The sequence below is a fragment of the Rhinolophus ferrumequinum genome, chromosome 11 (assembly GCF_004115265.2).
Source record: "Rhinolophus ferrumequinum isolate MPI-CBG mRhiFer1 chromosome 11, mRhiFer1_v1.p, whole genome shotgun sequence".
Taxonomy (NCBI): domain Eukaryota; kingdom Metazoa; phylum Chordata; class Mammalia; order Chiroptera; family Rhinolophidae; genus Rhinolophus; species Rhinolophus ferrumequinum.
Genome location: NC_046294.1, coordinates 14,446,417 through 14,459,874, shown reverse-complemented (window position 1 = coordinate 14,459,874; position 13,458 = coordinate 14,446,417). Strand labels below are relative to the sequence as shown.

Below are 13,458 nucleotides of genomic sequence, written 5' to 3'. Positions count from 1 at the left end.
ACTCTCTGGTACAAAGGAAGGAAACCGTTTCTTTTCTCATCCCACTTTAAGAACTACTTCTGTACACCACTACCACTAAACAAACGTAGTTGGTTGCCTGATTCTTGGTCACTTTAGCAGATGCTAGTATGTAAGGAGAATAGTCACTTGACAGTGTATTACCTTAGAGTTTCTCTTGCAGCACTTCTAATATTAAAGAATCTATGGTTTGTTAGTCAAAGGAAGAGACAAAAGCAACTCCATTTCCAAACAAAGGAGACAAACAACATCTCCCTCTGAAGATGTACCCTTGCCTTTCTTGGCTACGAGTTATGCATTTGCTAGTAGTAGCTGCTGACTCCCACAGGGGTCCTGGAAATTCTGGGCGCAGAAGAGAGAGCAGGAGCAAGTACGACCAAAGACATATGGCTTCACGCTACTGGAATTTCTAGCCACGAGAACTTGAAGCTCACAAAGCTGTCAGGTTCTGTTGATAGATGACAGAAATAGTATTACCTGGTTTCTAACATATTTTCTTTGCCATGGCTCAACTGAATTTCAGTTACTCCGAAAGGGCAGAAGGAGAATATTAAATTCTGAACTCAAGGCAAGCAACTTCCCCATGGCACGCCCAGTTTGCTGGCAGAGCTGAGTGACAACCTTCAGAACTCTCCTTGGCTTCATCGAATACCAAGAAGACCTTCCAATGAGCCCCTTGCCAGAAGGTGTCTGGCGTGGGGACCGTAAAAGGAGAAAGGCTGGCTGCACAAAGCTCCTCTGTACGTGTGGTGGGTACTGCATCATTGCAAACGGGAAACCAGAACCCATCTCAGGTACTCAGAAATGACTGTCATACTCAAATAAGAAGTTTTTGCATATTAGATCACAGTATGGATTTCTGGGTAAAGGGAACCAAATACAACTGGGTAAAGTAGAAGAATTAAGAAAATAAATATAATAGACCTAAAGAGACTTCATCTTGAGGCTGAAAGACCAGACTTCTTACTGAGACATTTTTCCAAAGTACAGCCCAGTCTCAGAACTGGGAAGGAAGGACTCGTTCTCTTCTGTGCTGGCGACAAGTTTTAATAAGTTGAAAATCATTACCCAGCGGCTGGTATGTGTGGTAGAAATATCTGTGAATGATCTAATGTGAAACGTCTCTAGTTCTGATTGTCGTGAGTTCAGGCTATCTTTTGCCTGGGAAGGAAAAGCAGTTATAAAAAGAGTCGGGAAAGGCAGGAACACAAGCTAGGGATGATTCTGGGATCATAGTTACATTTAGAATAACAGATAAAATGTAGAAAGGGGTGAGGGTAGCTGGAACAACAGTCATAGAGTCACATATATACCACCTCTTCCGCAGGCCTTAGAAACTCCAGGAATACAGCAGTTGACCTGGCCTTCATAAAAGACCCCCTCCCTCTCTCCAAAGGGATGGTGAAAATGAAGATGGGAAGTTTCTTGATGCTTGATACTAGCAGGCAGACAGCCATGTCACAGGCAGCCACACCTTTACCCTGCTCGTGAACATCTTTATGCAAAGACATGCTGAGGACTTCAGGACAGACCTGATGACAGCAGGTTTCTGGACATCCTGTGGGTGCATTCTGACAAACACCGGGACCCTGCAGCCTCAATCCTTGGCACAGACAGAGATGAATGGCAGGAGAAGATGCCTGCCTGGGAAGACGGTCATTAATCCAGACCACAAAAAAACAGAAAATTTAACCTGATGCTGACCAACCTCTAACGCTATCTTCCCCAGAGATAAATTTAGATCATCTTGCTCTGCAGCAAGCTCGTGAAGCAAGGGCTCCAAAATGGCTGTACATCATTTCCAAAGGTTTTTAAATAGCAGGACAATAAAAGCCAAGACACTAAATATGCTTGCTACTGCTCTCTAATCTTAGACATGTCTAATTTTGGTCAAGTCTCAGTATCCTCATTTAGAATACCACAGTGGAGTAAATAACTACCTCACTGGGCTACTATGAGGATTAAACAAGATTTTAAAATACATATTATGTATATTAATATATTTCTACACACTACAAACGTTTTTGTATGTTATAAATTAGTATACGTATGAAAATTATAGCTGATACTTTTCATTTAATGGCTGATGGAAGAGAACCAAACTGATGGGATCTGGGTAATGGCTCCCGACACACCTGGATGGGACAAGCTAGAGAACGGAAATGACGTGCGGCTTAGCAAACAAGCGGACCGCAGAAGTCAAAGTGGGGTGGCAGAGGCAGGAGCAGGACGTGCTGTGAAAGTGAGGAGACCAACAGAACAGTCTCTTTTAACGGTACCCTAAGTGTGTTAAGAGGATTTCAGGCCATGTCTAACTTACCTAAAATACTATAAATTATGACTGTAATGCCTCTCTTTGCTTTTAGGTATTAAAGTTAAGGAAAAGGATTGGGGCAGGGAAATTAAAATGGGCTGGCACAGTCCCTAATTTCTCACTCTCTCCCTCCTCAGAGCACCTAGAAATTAAGAGAAGAGGAGCAACCATAACCAGCACTCAGTTTACAGTGGCGGGGGGAGGGCAGGAAAGGAAGGATGCGGAAAGAGAACAAACAGACGGTAAGTCAGCACTAACCAGCCTGCGACATCCTTCACTGGAAGACCTGGACTCATACTAAGGTGACTAACCCACTGCTAATAAAAACTAGATTACCATCCGCATCAGCCTCAAGAAAGGCGAACCCCCAGGGGAGGGACCTTCAGAGAGGCATTAGAGAAATCAGGCCGTTGTTACTAACCTGGGAACAATATGAGACCCCGAGGAAGAAACAATGGTAAGTCAGTGCAGGAAAGGTGAAGGCAGTGTAAATTCAGGTCGCGCTGCAGCCAGGGGGAGGTGAGAGCACAGGTGGGCTGTGGGGAGCACGAGGAGGAGGCAGTCTGACATAGGAAAATCGAGGGGGAAGGAAGGGGAAAGGGAGGAGGTGGTAGCAGAAGAAAAAGGAGGTAAGATGAGAACAGAACATTTTCAACTAACCCAGAACTCCATTGTGAAGGACACGTCACGAGGCAAGAGACAGCTCAAAGGCATCCACGGCCCACCACTGTGGAGAGAACAGCCTTCCCGTCGCGCACGGGGAGAGGGCTAGGCCATCTGCACTGCCTCCCTGAGCTCCGCAGGACCACTGAGGCTTGTCAGCAGCACGAAAGCCCAGTAGCCTCGCCACAGACGCTGAATCTGCTTCCCTGAATAGACCGCGCTGCTGGAAAAATCATCCTATCTACAGGGGAATACATCTCACCATACGAGTCTGGACTGAAGGCCATTTCCCTTCCCTGCCCATATATGCAACCACCTTCCCTTGGAGTGGACGGAAGGGAGAAGGCCACAGGCTGAGAGTCAGAGATGGCGGGCCACCAGCTCTGCTCCACTTGTCATCCCCAGAGCTTCCGGCCATCCCTGCTTCTCCTCACCTTTACATCTGCCTCAGACAAATGAACCTCCCATTTAGTCTTCCTTCTGCTTCCAAGTACACGACTGATAGTGTTTAAGGATCGCGTCAGGAAGGCCTATTGGTACAAAGGTTGTTCCCACTTTTTCAGTCCTGTCTGGCAAAGAGATTTCTCAAATACACCAAAAGGCTCTGTTGCAAGATGGCTCCTGCGAATTCCCCATTCAGCTCAAAGTAGAGGAAGGTTGAGGGGAAGCAAGAACTCTTAAGATCCCATACCTGACCAGGCTCTCACAATAGAGGGGAAGAAAAGGAAAATGACTGACAGGCTGTCCTATTCGAATACTTCCAGCAAAAAAGAAGAGGGAAAAAAAAAAACAAAAAACACCCTTCTCTCTCTCTCTCTCCTGTTTTTTATGTTTGAGAGAATATCAAAATATAAGAATCAAAACAAGAGCCAAATGTCCAATTTGATATAAACCAGAATAACTCAGTTTCAGAATGGAAAAAACCACGATGAACAGTCAGGAGCAGCAGGTTAGAAATGGCAAAATCCATCAGTCAGGTTGGGGAGCTCAAATTCTGGAGCCTGGGGCTGACCCTGCTCCTTCAGCTCACCCCCGTTCTCCAACCAACCACTCAGAAAGACCAGAAGAGGAAGGAATCATTTCTCCAACCACCACATCAATTTGACAGGCAACTTCAAAGGATCCTTATTGGGGGTGGCGGAGAGTGAGAAAGTTTAGGCAAGAGAACAGCACCCCCATGTATCAGTGTGATGAAGGGTACTAAGAGAACCTGCCTTTTAGGGAAACCTGGGTATTTTCTTTATTTTTAATCTCTACACTCTGCTCAAGAGAAAAAACACCAACCCTCCTGCCTCCCTGACGTTGTAAAGACAGTCCATGAGATGCATTTCCATAGTCACTGTTCATGCAAAAGGGAAATAAAACTGTTGCCTGAGCAGCAGCCGCCATCGTCTCCCAGTCTGGCCTGGGCCCCATGGGCGGTCTCCTCCCACAGGCTCCGGTAAATCAGCGATGCCACCGCCACAGGTGGGAGTGCCCTGGGCAGTGGGACCCCCTGTCCCTCACCCCATCCTATTAGTCATGAATAATCACTTCAGGGTTTGAAGAATGTCCACCACTGCCGCTCAGACAGGGCCAACCTGGAAGCCCTCAGAGCTCGGCAGGAGCGGGAAGGAAGCAAGCTGAGTATGTACTTACTCGAAGTCCTCAAACTCCAGGTCGGGGCCCTCCACTGACGGAGCCTGACTGTCTGAGGAAGACGAGGACGTGGAAGAACGAAGGCGGTTCTGCTGGTAGCGCATGGAGCGCTGGCGAATGCTGTCCCTCCGCGAGAGGTACTGGATCATCCGCTGGGCGTAGTACGCAGCAGGAGACAATCTGAGAGACAGAGATGGACAAACACGAACTAGCGCCAATGTGGGGAAGCTGTGAAAGGCAGTAACTCCAGTTCTCCCACGGCGTCTCCCTGCTGAGGCAAACTCGGAGACGTAGAAGATGAAGGGCACTTCACTCACCGGGAGCTTTGTGCCGCACCATTGCCTGTCAGACCACCACCTGCTTCCGTTCTGAGAAGGCAAGAGACTGGTTCATCACTTGTCATCTGATCAACAGCGGGCCCCTCCCAAGACAATAACACTGGGCCTTTCTTTTCAGTTTCTTCAGGGACCACTTTTAGCTTCTCAGGGTACCCTTTACAGATCCACGGCTTTTCCTCAACCATCCATTCTCAAAATATAAAGCAAAGGACTAGCAATCATCTACAGGTTATCTCTTCTTTCGTTTTATAGGTGAGAAAAGAGGCCAGGAGACGGTAAACCTGAGGTGACAAAGGGGGATCTACAGGCACGTCTTCATCCGGACTCCTTTCCTCTCCAACAACGGACATGCTCCAGATTTGTCCTAGCTCCTTCAAATGACCTCTTTCACCTCGTATCTCTCCTTTACAAATTACTCATAGATATTTGTAACAGAGAAAATATTCAGAATAGAGACAGAGCAAAATATACTCAGGAGAACAGAGACTCTAAAAGAAAAAAGATTTTTCTATGTCTTAACGACAGAGCACCAGAGGCTACATGAGGACTGAACAGTACAGAAGGCAAGGTCATTCCTTTTTTCTCTTCCTTACTATGGCTATTCTCAGTAGTCTAGACCTATATTTTTCTAACTGTGGTTTAGGTCTTCATACTTCATGAAAACGTCTAGTGTCCCATACAACTTGCCACATTCCCTTCTTAAGTTTTTCCTCCATCTTTCACAACACTGTTATATAGTTGGAGTTGTTAACTGAGAGAATGAGAGAAGACCAATAACAAAAGAATGTTTTATCTGATAATATTACATGGAGCACTAAGAAACTTCCAGACTTAAAACCTGCCTGAGGCACACACTTTGACTCAACAATTCCATTAGAAATTTTACCCTCTAAAAACACACAAGAATGCAAAGATATATAGAGAGAGAGAGAAAGAGAGAGAGAGAGAGAGAGAGAGAGAGAGGTAGATAGGTAGATAGATCTCTCTCTCTATATATATATATAGATATATATACACACACACACACACACATACACACACACATATAGATAGATAGAATTAGTGAAAAACTGGGAACCACCCCAAATACCCATCAACAGATTAAAGAAACTATATCCATACAAAGAAACACTATGTAGCTATTAAAAAGAATAAATTATCCCTATATATGCGCAAGAAAAGCCCTCTAAAATAATGTGGAGGGAAAACTGAAGAACAGTATATATATACTAACGTGCATAGAAAAATGTATTTCTGTAATTAGAACAAAAAACTAAGAAAAACACAGCAATCCTAACGAAGCTTCCTTGGAATCTTAACTTCTATAATGTTTAAATATAAAAGGAATAAAGCATGTGTCTTTTCTTAAATGGAAATTTGGAAAAACTGATTGAGAGTAGAAATAAAAATAGTTATATCCAAATGATAGGAAAGGTATTTGCAAATATCTTGTGCCTGACCTTTCGTTACCCCTGGACAAAGTCGCTGGGCAAATCCTCAGTAAATCTACTGACATGGGCCAAAGGATATCTGCACTCAGCTGCTAGAGGAACAAAGGCTGCTGCCTCTGAAATACCTGTCATCAGAGGTGGTGTCCTTCTGGCCAACGATCAAATGGAATTCCCAAGAAAGCCAGCTGACAATCTTTGGTTATCAAAAGTCTGCGGTACGGAACAGTGTGCTGCATTTGGCACCCTGAGTCCACATTATCTTTACATGGCTGTCTTTATGTGGCAGGGGAGCCTGGGATGCACAGATGCCTTGGGCAAGATCATGAAAGTGTAAGAATGATTTCTTAAAAGTCTCAACTTGTGGAACTCTCATTATCCGTTTGGGCTCCTGTTCCCACGCATTTTGCAAGGACGAATCAAAACTCCTAAATTTTCAACAGACAGAAGTCAATGTTCTTGAGTTGTTCCTATGGCTATCAAATATACAGAAACCTTCCCGCAGAAACCAACCATTGTTGGTTAAATTCTCAAGTCAATGAGACTAGAAAAGCATGCAAAAAAAATTTTCAAGAGGAGAATGAAGGTTCTTTTTTGGGAACTGATTCTGAAAAGTGACCCTAAGTACACACTCATTGCTCAGTTCATCACCTACCCTAACTAATGGGAAAATTATAATATTATTGGTGATAGAGGCAGAAATAATGTTGATGCTGACAGTAATGAGTAAAGATTGCTCTTTTATGTAGGGGCACAATTTCAGCACTCGGTAACCGCAATTGCTAAATTTCACTGTAGGACAGGAATTCCCCAAGCTACAAAACTATGCATCAATTATTTAAAAAAAAAAAAAAAAAGAATTTTGGCACAATTATTAAATACAGGCACACCCCTAGCTTCTTCTTTCTAGGTTTCCAAAAGGAAGCTAAGCATCTGAATGCTGAGAGGTCTCACAAAGGCTCTGGTGTAGGGTGAAGTCTAAGGAAAAAGAACTAAAGCACCAGTAATGAGGTAACAATCATCCTCCTATTGAAGAGCTGGATCACCACCAAACTCTTAAGTGTTCCAAGTCAAAATTTTAAATGTTTGAATAAATCCTCAAGTTTTCATCAAGGAAGAATACTTTCCCCTTCAAGAAAACCTATTTTGTGTTCAAAGGGAAAATGCAAATATCAACACCCCAAAGTCTGATACTTTCTGTGATAAAGAGGTCTGAGTGGGAATAAATAACAGATTTATTACATGAAAGGAGGATAAATAATGGTCTTTAAGAATCACTGCTAAACTTATTAAGCTGAAAAGTCTCGGGATGAGATTCTCGTTGCTGTTTAAAGGAAAAACTACAAGTAGTTACCGATCTCAATGTTTCAGGGTATCTGATTCGTGCAAAAATTTTTCTTTTCTTATTTAGGGCTTACTACTTTCAAATAAACGTCCTTGCTTCAGTCATTATCTAAATTATCTCCCTGTTTTAAAGTCACGGACGCCATGCTCCCGGATCCTCAATTTGCCATTTCTGGGGAATGAAAAGGGAAGTAACAGAATAATGGGGAATCTTTTCACTAGTATCTCAGAAAGGCTGCTCGGCACCATGACATAACAGTGGCAACAACAAAATCATTCAATGTCTCTGGAATCAACTTGGTCTAAAGGTTCTTCCAGACTTGAAATGCTTAATCTAGAGCAAAGCTTATTTAGCCTCATCTGACCTATACTGACTTGCCAACCCCACGGTTATAAATTATCCTTTTCTTTTGGCAAAGCCTCACAATGTGCTCTGGCCTTGCTTAAGTAATGGGCAGGTTATCCCCTTTGGAGATCATTAAACAATCAGTAAATCCGGTTGTGACAACCCCAACGGGCTTCTCACTATAAATGTTATAAATCAACTGACACCCCAAACTTGGTCCACAGTTACCAGTCAGGTAATGGTGGAGCTTGAAGTCATCTGATTTTTTTTTTTTTTAATCGCTTCAAGAACTTTTCAAATGTCTTCTAATCAGTGTTAAGACAAGCACTCTAATAAAATGCCAACTTACTTTATTCAGTTACCATTTTGTAAGTCGTCTCTTCCTTCTGATAATCTCCAATAATTCAACATCTGAATGAGCTTTATTTCTGCCTTTTGATATTCTAAATTCTCTCTCAAATGAGAACGAGTAGGATTTTTTTGTTTGGATTTGTAAATAATTTCCCTATTAATAAAAATTTTTATTTCCCTTTTGGCTGTCCATCTGAATGACCACAGCCTCTGTGATAAAACAAAAGGAATATATCCTGTAACTCTGCCAGTGGCCTTCTCAGGTCCCTCCTCTAGTGCCCCATTTACAGAAATGAGCCCCAAAGGACAGGAGCTCAGTCATAACCCTCTGTCACCAGAGGTTCTGTTCACTTACCTGTAACACTTCCCAACCACCTGAACCACCTGTCTCAACTGTAACTGAAGAGTAAAAGAGCACCAGGACCAGAGAGACACAGAAGGGGCTTCCAACAGCTTGGCAACCCCAAGGGCAGCCCCTCCCCCCCACCTAGTGTCATTTCTCACTTTGGCCTTACCTCGCTGGGTCTGGGTAAATTGGGTGCTCTCTGGATCCTGCTCCATCATAACGGGATAATGAAATGAGGGAAGACTCCAGCAGCCTCCTAGCAGAGATTAAAAAAATGGCAATAATCCCTGTCAATTTCCAACTCAGAGGTCATTCATAAGGAAAAATGGGGGAAAGATAAATAACATCCCCCATTGCAACTAGCTAATACCTGCTATTTGGGATCATACCCTCCCTAAAAGCTAAGTACTTAGAGACATAGATAAATGAAGAGCTACAGAGCTCCCACACTGGATATGGCCACTGTATCGTGTTGAGTACTGGTCTTCAGTGAGAAATGAACAAGTGCTTCAGAGACACGATCTTATTTCTATTTGCGGTGCCTCCGGTAGAAAACTAGGAGGTTGGGATCAACACAAGCGGGGGAAGTCAGGCATGCCCAGAGATTATCGTGTAGTGCCAACATTCATCTCGTGTTCGGTTCCTCCGTGTCATCCCAATCACGTCCCCTTAGCTTCTTCTACTCCTTCTGCTCTACTCAGACCCTTTTTTGTAAGAAAGAGTTCTCCTGGGACTCTCTTAACAGCTGACAAAAATCTTTAATTACATAATCTAGCCCAATCACAAAGTCAACTGATCATATATGATACACACATTTTATTGAGCACTTTTTTGATGCCAGCAAATATATTCCTCTATTTAAATCTCACCACAACCTAGAAAGGTAGGCATTACTCTACACACATGAGAACACGGGGCTGTGTGGCACACAAGCTCTTAAATGACAGCGCCAGGACTCCAGTGAAGGTCTGTCAACTCCCAAATGCTTCGAACCACTATGCTACCCTGTGGGACCTTCTAGGCTCCAGGCAGGCAAAAGGTGCATATGTATCCACAGTGAGTCCAAGCTAGAATGCAGGCTCAGTATTGCTGGATCTCCCTATTTTTTAAGGGTAGCCAGAAATCTGGACTTCCACATGAAATCTCTTGACTGTTACATTTTAGCTAAAACATGTTTTCCCTTTTTGTACAACAAAGGCCAGTTAAAAACTCATCCGATAAATGTGGCCCAGGGGTTCCCCAGTGTGCCACCTGTGCCACACTGCTTCCCAACTCAAACGTGCCTTGGCAGCCAATCAAGCTCCTGCCATGGAACACGTTTCTAAGGAAATGGTCTCAGAAAGAAATGCGTATTGTTCCTCTCAGGCAGCATCTTGCCTGGCTCTCCCGGGAACAGGAGACTCCGGCTCCCTGCCAGACTCTTCTTTAAAGCAGATCTGCAGAATAAGGACAGCAGCTACCAATCTTTTCCAATTGAGTTAATTCAATTCACTGTTATTAAAACCAGCTGGCTTTAGGTGTAGTCATGTGCCGTCACTTTATCCCAGCAACTGGCTCCGGGAAGCATTTCCCCTAACGGCCTGGAGAAGAGACACAGCAGAGGACCTGTCAACCTGGCTTGCTACCTTTCCCACCCAGGACAACCAACTGTTAAATGATGTTTACTATCTAGACAAAGCCTATAATTCCCACACTTAAGACACTTGCAGCCAGTCCTACCACTGAAGCAAGAGAATACAATGTGACCAAAGAGGAAGAGAAGACAGCAATAAAACACATCATCTCTCTGGTTGAAAACTTGAATCTTCAATGGTATCACTGTTTACAGCAGCACAAATCCTGGTTTCATCAATTCTAAGACACACTCCCCCCCACGACACACACACACACACACACACACAACGTGTCTGAAATTGGGATGCATTTTATAATAGTGTGACATGGTTTAATGGGCAGGATTTTTTTCTTTGCTAGGAGTACACAGGAGTACATAAAATCATGGCATATCTTTTGAGTCTTGAAATACAGAATGTTTGTGAGAGGAAGGGGTAGTGAGAGGGACACAGACCGGGGAAAAGAGAAGTGCAATTTTAAAAAGAGTATTCAGGACACTATGCCGTCTTATGTAACACCTACTTATTACTAATAAATTAGTTCTATAGGAACAGGTGGGAGTTGAAGAATGAAAGCGAGACCTGGGAGCAGCTGATTGCCCTGGAACCCCCAGAAGCTTGTTCCATCACCAAGGGCTCTGGAGTTAGTCCTGAACATGGCTGAGCCCTGTAGTGTTAGCCTCTGACTGGCTGCTTAGTAAGCAGAGGCCCTTTGGCAAGGAGCATCCTCCAGAGTGACTGACATACCATATCCTTTTCATTAGCATTTCTGCCTGGAAAATGATCCTGCTCAGTTAGGAGTCCAATGTGACCCTTCACTATGCAAGGCAGTGACAGTACTCAGAGATGACTCCTGTAAAGGAGATTCTTGAACTAGAAGAGTTGCATTAGATCATTTCAATTTTAAGGATTCTATTTTATAATCCTGCAAAGTCTACTTCCCACCCTAACTTCCTATCTTAATTAGAAGACTTCTTTAAATCAGAGTAAAACCAAAATGTTAAACTTTGTCTCTGGGGCGTCCCTGATGAGGTTCCTTTGGCACATGCATCCCCTCTGCCTACTTACTACGTGTTTGTTGGCACCATTTGCTCCCCAGGCAATACAGCGGACTGGCAACAGAGGAAGCCAAAAAAAATGTATACACATTTTAAGAAAGGAAGAAACTATTACCATTGGAATCAACATATACCGATAACAAAAGATGAATACTAGTCACATTTTGACTTCTGCAATTACAAGAGGTGCTCAAGGTGGTTACCGTCAGCGTCCAGACACTTCTGATTATGGCGAACTACTGCTTAAGCAATGTTGAGCAAAGTGTCCACTCGTATACATTTTTTTTGGCATCCCCGGTATATGTGGCATTTTTACTGCTAATGTACAAAATCAGGAGTCAATTACTATGAATAGCAGCTCCCTCCACACACACGGACATCACTCGTGAAACATTAAGTTCTCTACAGTTACAACAGAGGTACTATCTGAAGGAATAAAAAAAGACTTCTCCAACTGGTGTTGAGTAAAGAAAGCACTAGAGTTACTAAACGAATAAATATCACCACCACTCCTAGGACGGCCAAGGCAAGCTCTTTCTCTCCTACAGTTAGTTAGCTTCTTGCAAAGAGCCATCAATGGAAAATGACACAAGAAAATGGGGCGGGAACGCAGCAGTGCACGTTCTGCTCTGGCCACCGCAAATGTGACTTGACCTGACGATCTATCACCAGTTTGATAGTGGGCAATCAGGTGGGCCTTTGGAAGGGCTCAGCCCAGCTTGTTCAAGTTTGAAGCTACCATCTCATTTTGACCTGTAATCTCAATTCAGAAATGTTTCAAAGAGTCACAGGAGCTCTGACAGGAAAAAAACAAACCTTTTCTTTACAAATCTGCCTGGTTCATTCTCTACACCCGTGGTGTCCAAATGAGGTACAACAGGAGTTGTGTTATTTTGATCCACTGAAGAGCAGGAAGAAAATATTAGAACTTTTGATTTATAATGTATAACCACAATGTTTCTCTCTCTCTCTACACACACACACACACACACACACACACACACACACACACGGACTGCTCAAAAGCCTTTTATTAATAGAGGTATTTTTTAAAGTTTGGAGTCCAATGCTGTATCAAACTATACACTACTTTAAGAAAATTCAATATTTAAGAAAATATAATAACTACAAATATATAAAACATAAATATAAAAGCATATTCATATAGCGAGAGAGCAAAAGAGGGAGAATGATAAAGCAAATGTGGTAAAATGTTAGTATCTAGAGAACATGAATAAAGAGTACATGGAAATTCTTTGCACTATTTTTGCAACTTTTCTGCAAGTCTAAAATTATTCTAATATTATAAACATCCAAAAATCAAAATCTAAAAGTAAACAACTGAAACTAAAGAGAAAATTATTCATTTTCAAAATAATTACTTACTTCTTAAAAAGGATTTCTTTAAATAGCAAGTTGCCCTAATGCTCTAACAGGTTTGGGCCTGCTGCCTGTTTTTATAAATAAAGGTTTTTCCAAAGACAGCCACATCCATTCATTTATTGTTGCTTTGGAGCTAACAGGGCAGAGTCGAGTTATGCTGATAGGGACAGGCCTAGAATATTTACTACCTGGCCCTTTTACAGAAAAAAAATTTGCCTAACGCTGCTCTAAAATATTTACTTACATAAAATCCCTTGAACGATAAGGTGGAGTTACTAAGGAATAAAACCAAAAAAGCTTGAAATCAAAGTACTACCCACTAAAGTGAGTTATCAAAAATGATTGTTAAGGGCCTGGCCCGGTAGCTCAGGCGGTTGGAGCTCCATGCTCCTAACTCCGAAGGCTGCGGGTTCGATTCCCACATGGGCCAGTGGGCTCTCAACCACAAGGTTGCCAGTTCAACAACTCGAGTCCCGCAAGGGATGGTGGGCTGTGCACCCTGCAACTAAGATTGAACAGGGCACCTTGAAATGAGCTGCCGCTGAGCTCCCGGATGGCTCAGTTGGTTGGAGCGCGTCCTCTCAACCACAAGGTTGCC

The 13,458-nt window shown here is 43.1% G+C and overlaps 1 protein-coding gene across 11 annotated transcripts in view; it reads right to left on the bottom strand.

Annotated features, from left to right (window-relative positions):
* AMBRA1 (autophagy and beclin 1 regulator 1) overlaps positions 1-13,458 on the bottom strand; it is a 158,428-nt gene that overhangs the window by 92,870 nt on the left and 52,100 nt on the right. For 8 of the 11 annotated variants that reach the window (XM_033119316.1, XM_033119315.1, XM_033119314.1 and 5 more), the window contains 2 exons: positions 8,976-9,062; positions 4,634-4,813 (listed from right to left, as the gene is read on the bottom strand). The exons of 1 other annotated variant lie outside the window; for it this stretch is intronic. In XM_033119316.1, coding sequence (XP_032975207.1) covers positions 4,634-4,813; positions 8,976-9,062 — 267 coding nt within the window. The remainder of the gene's footprint in view (positions 1-4,633; positions 4,814-8,975; positions 9,063-13,458) is intronic. 2 more of the 11 variants (XM_033119312.1, XM_033119319.1) reach the window with 1 other exon arrangement.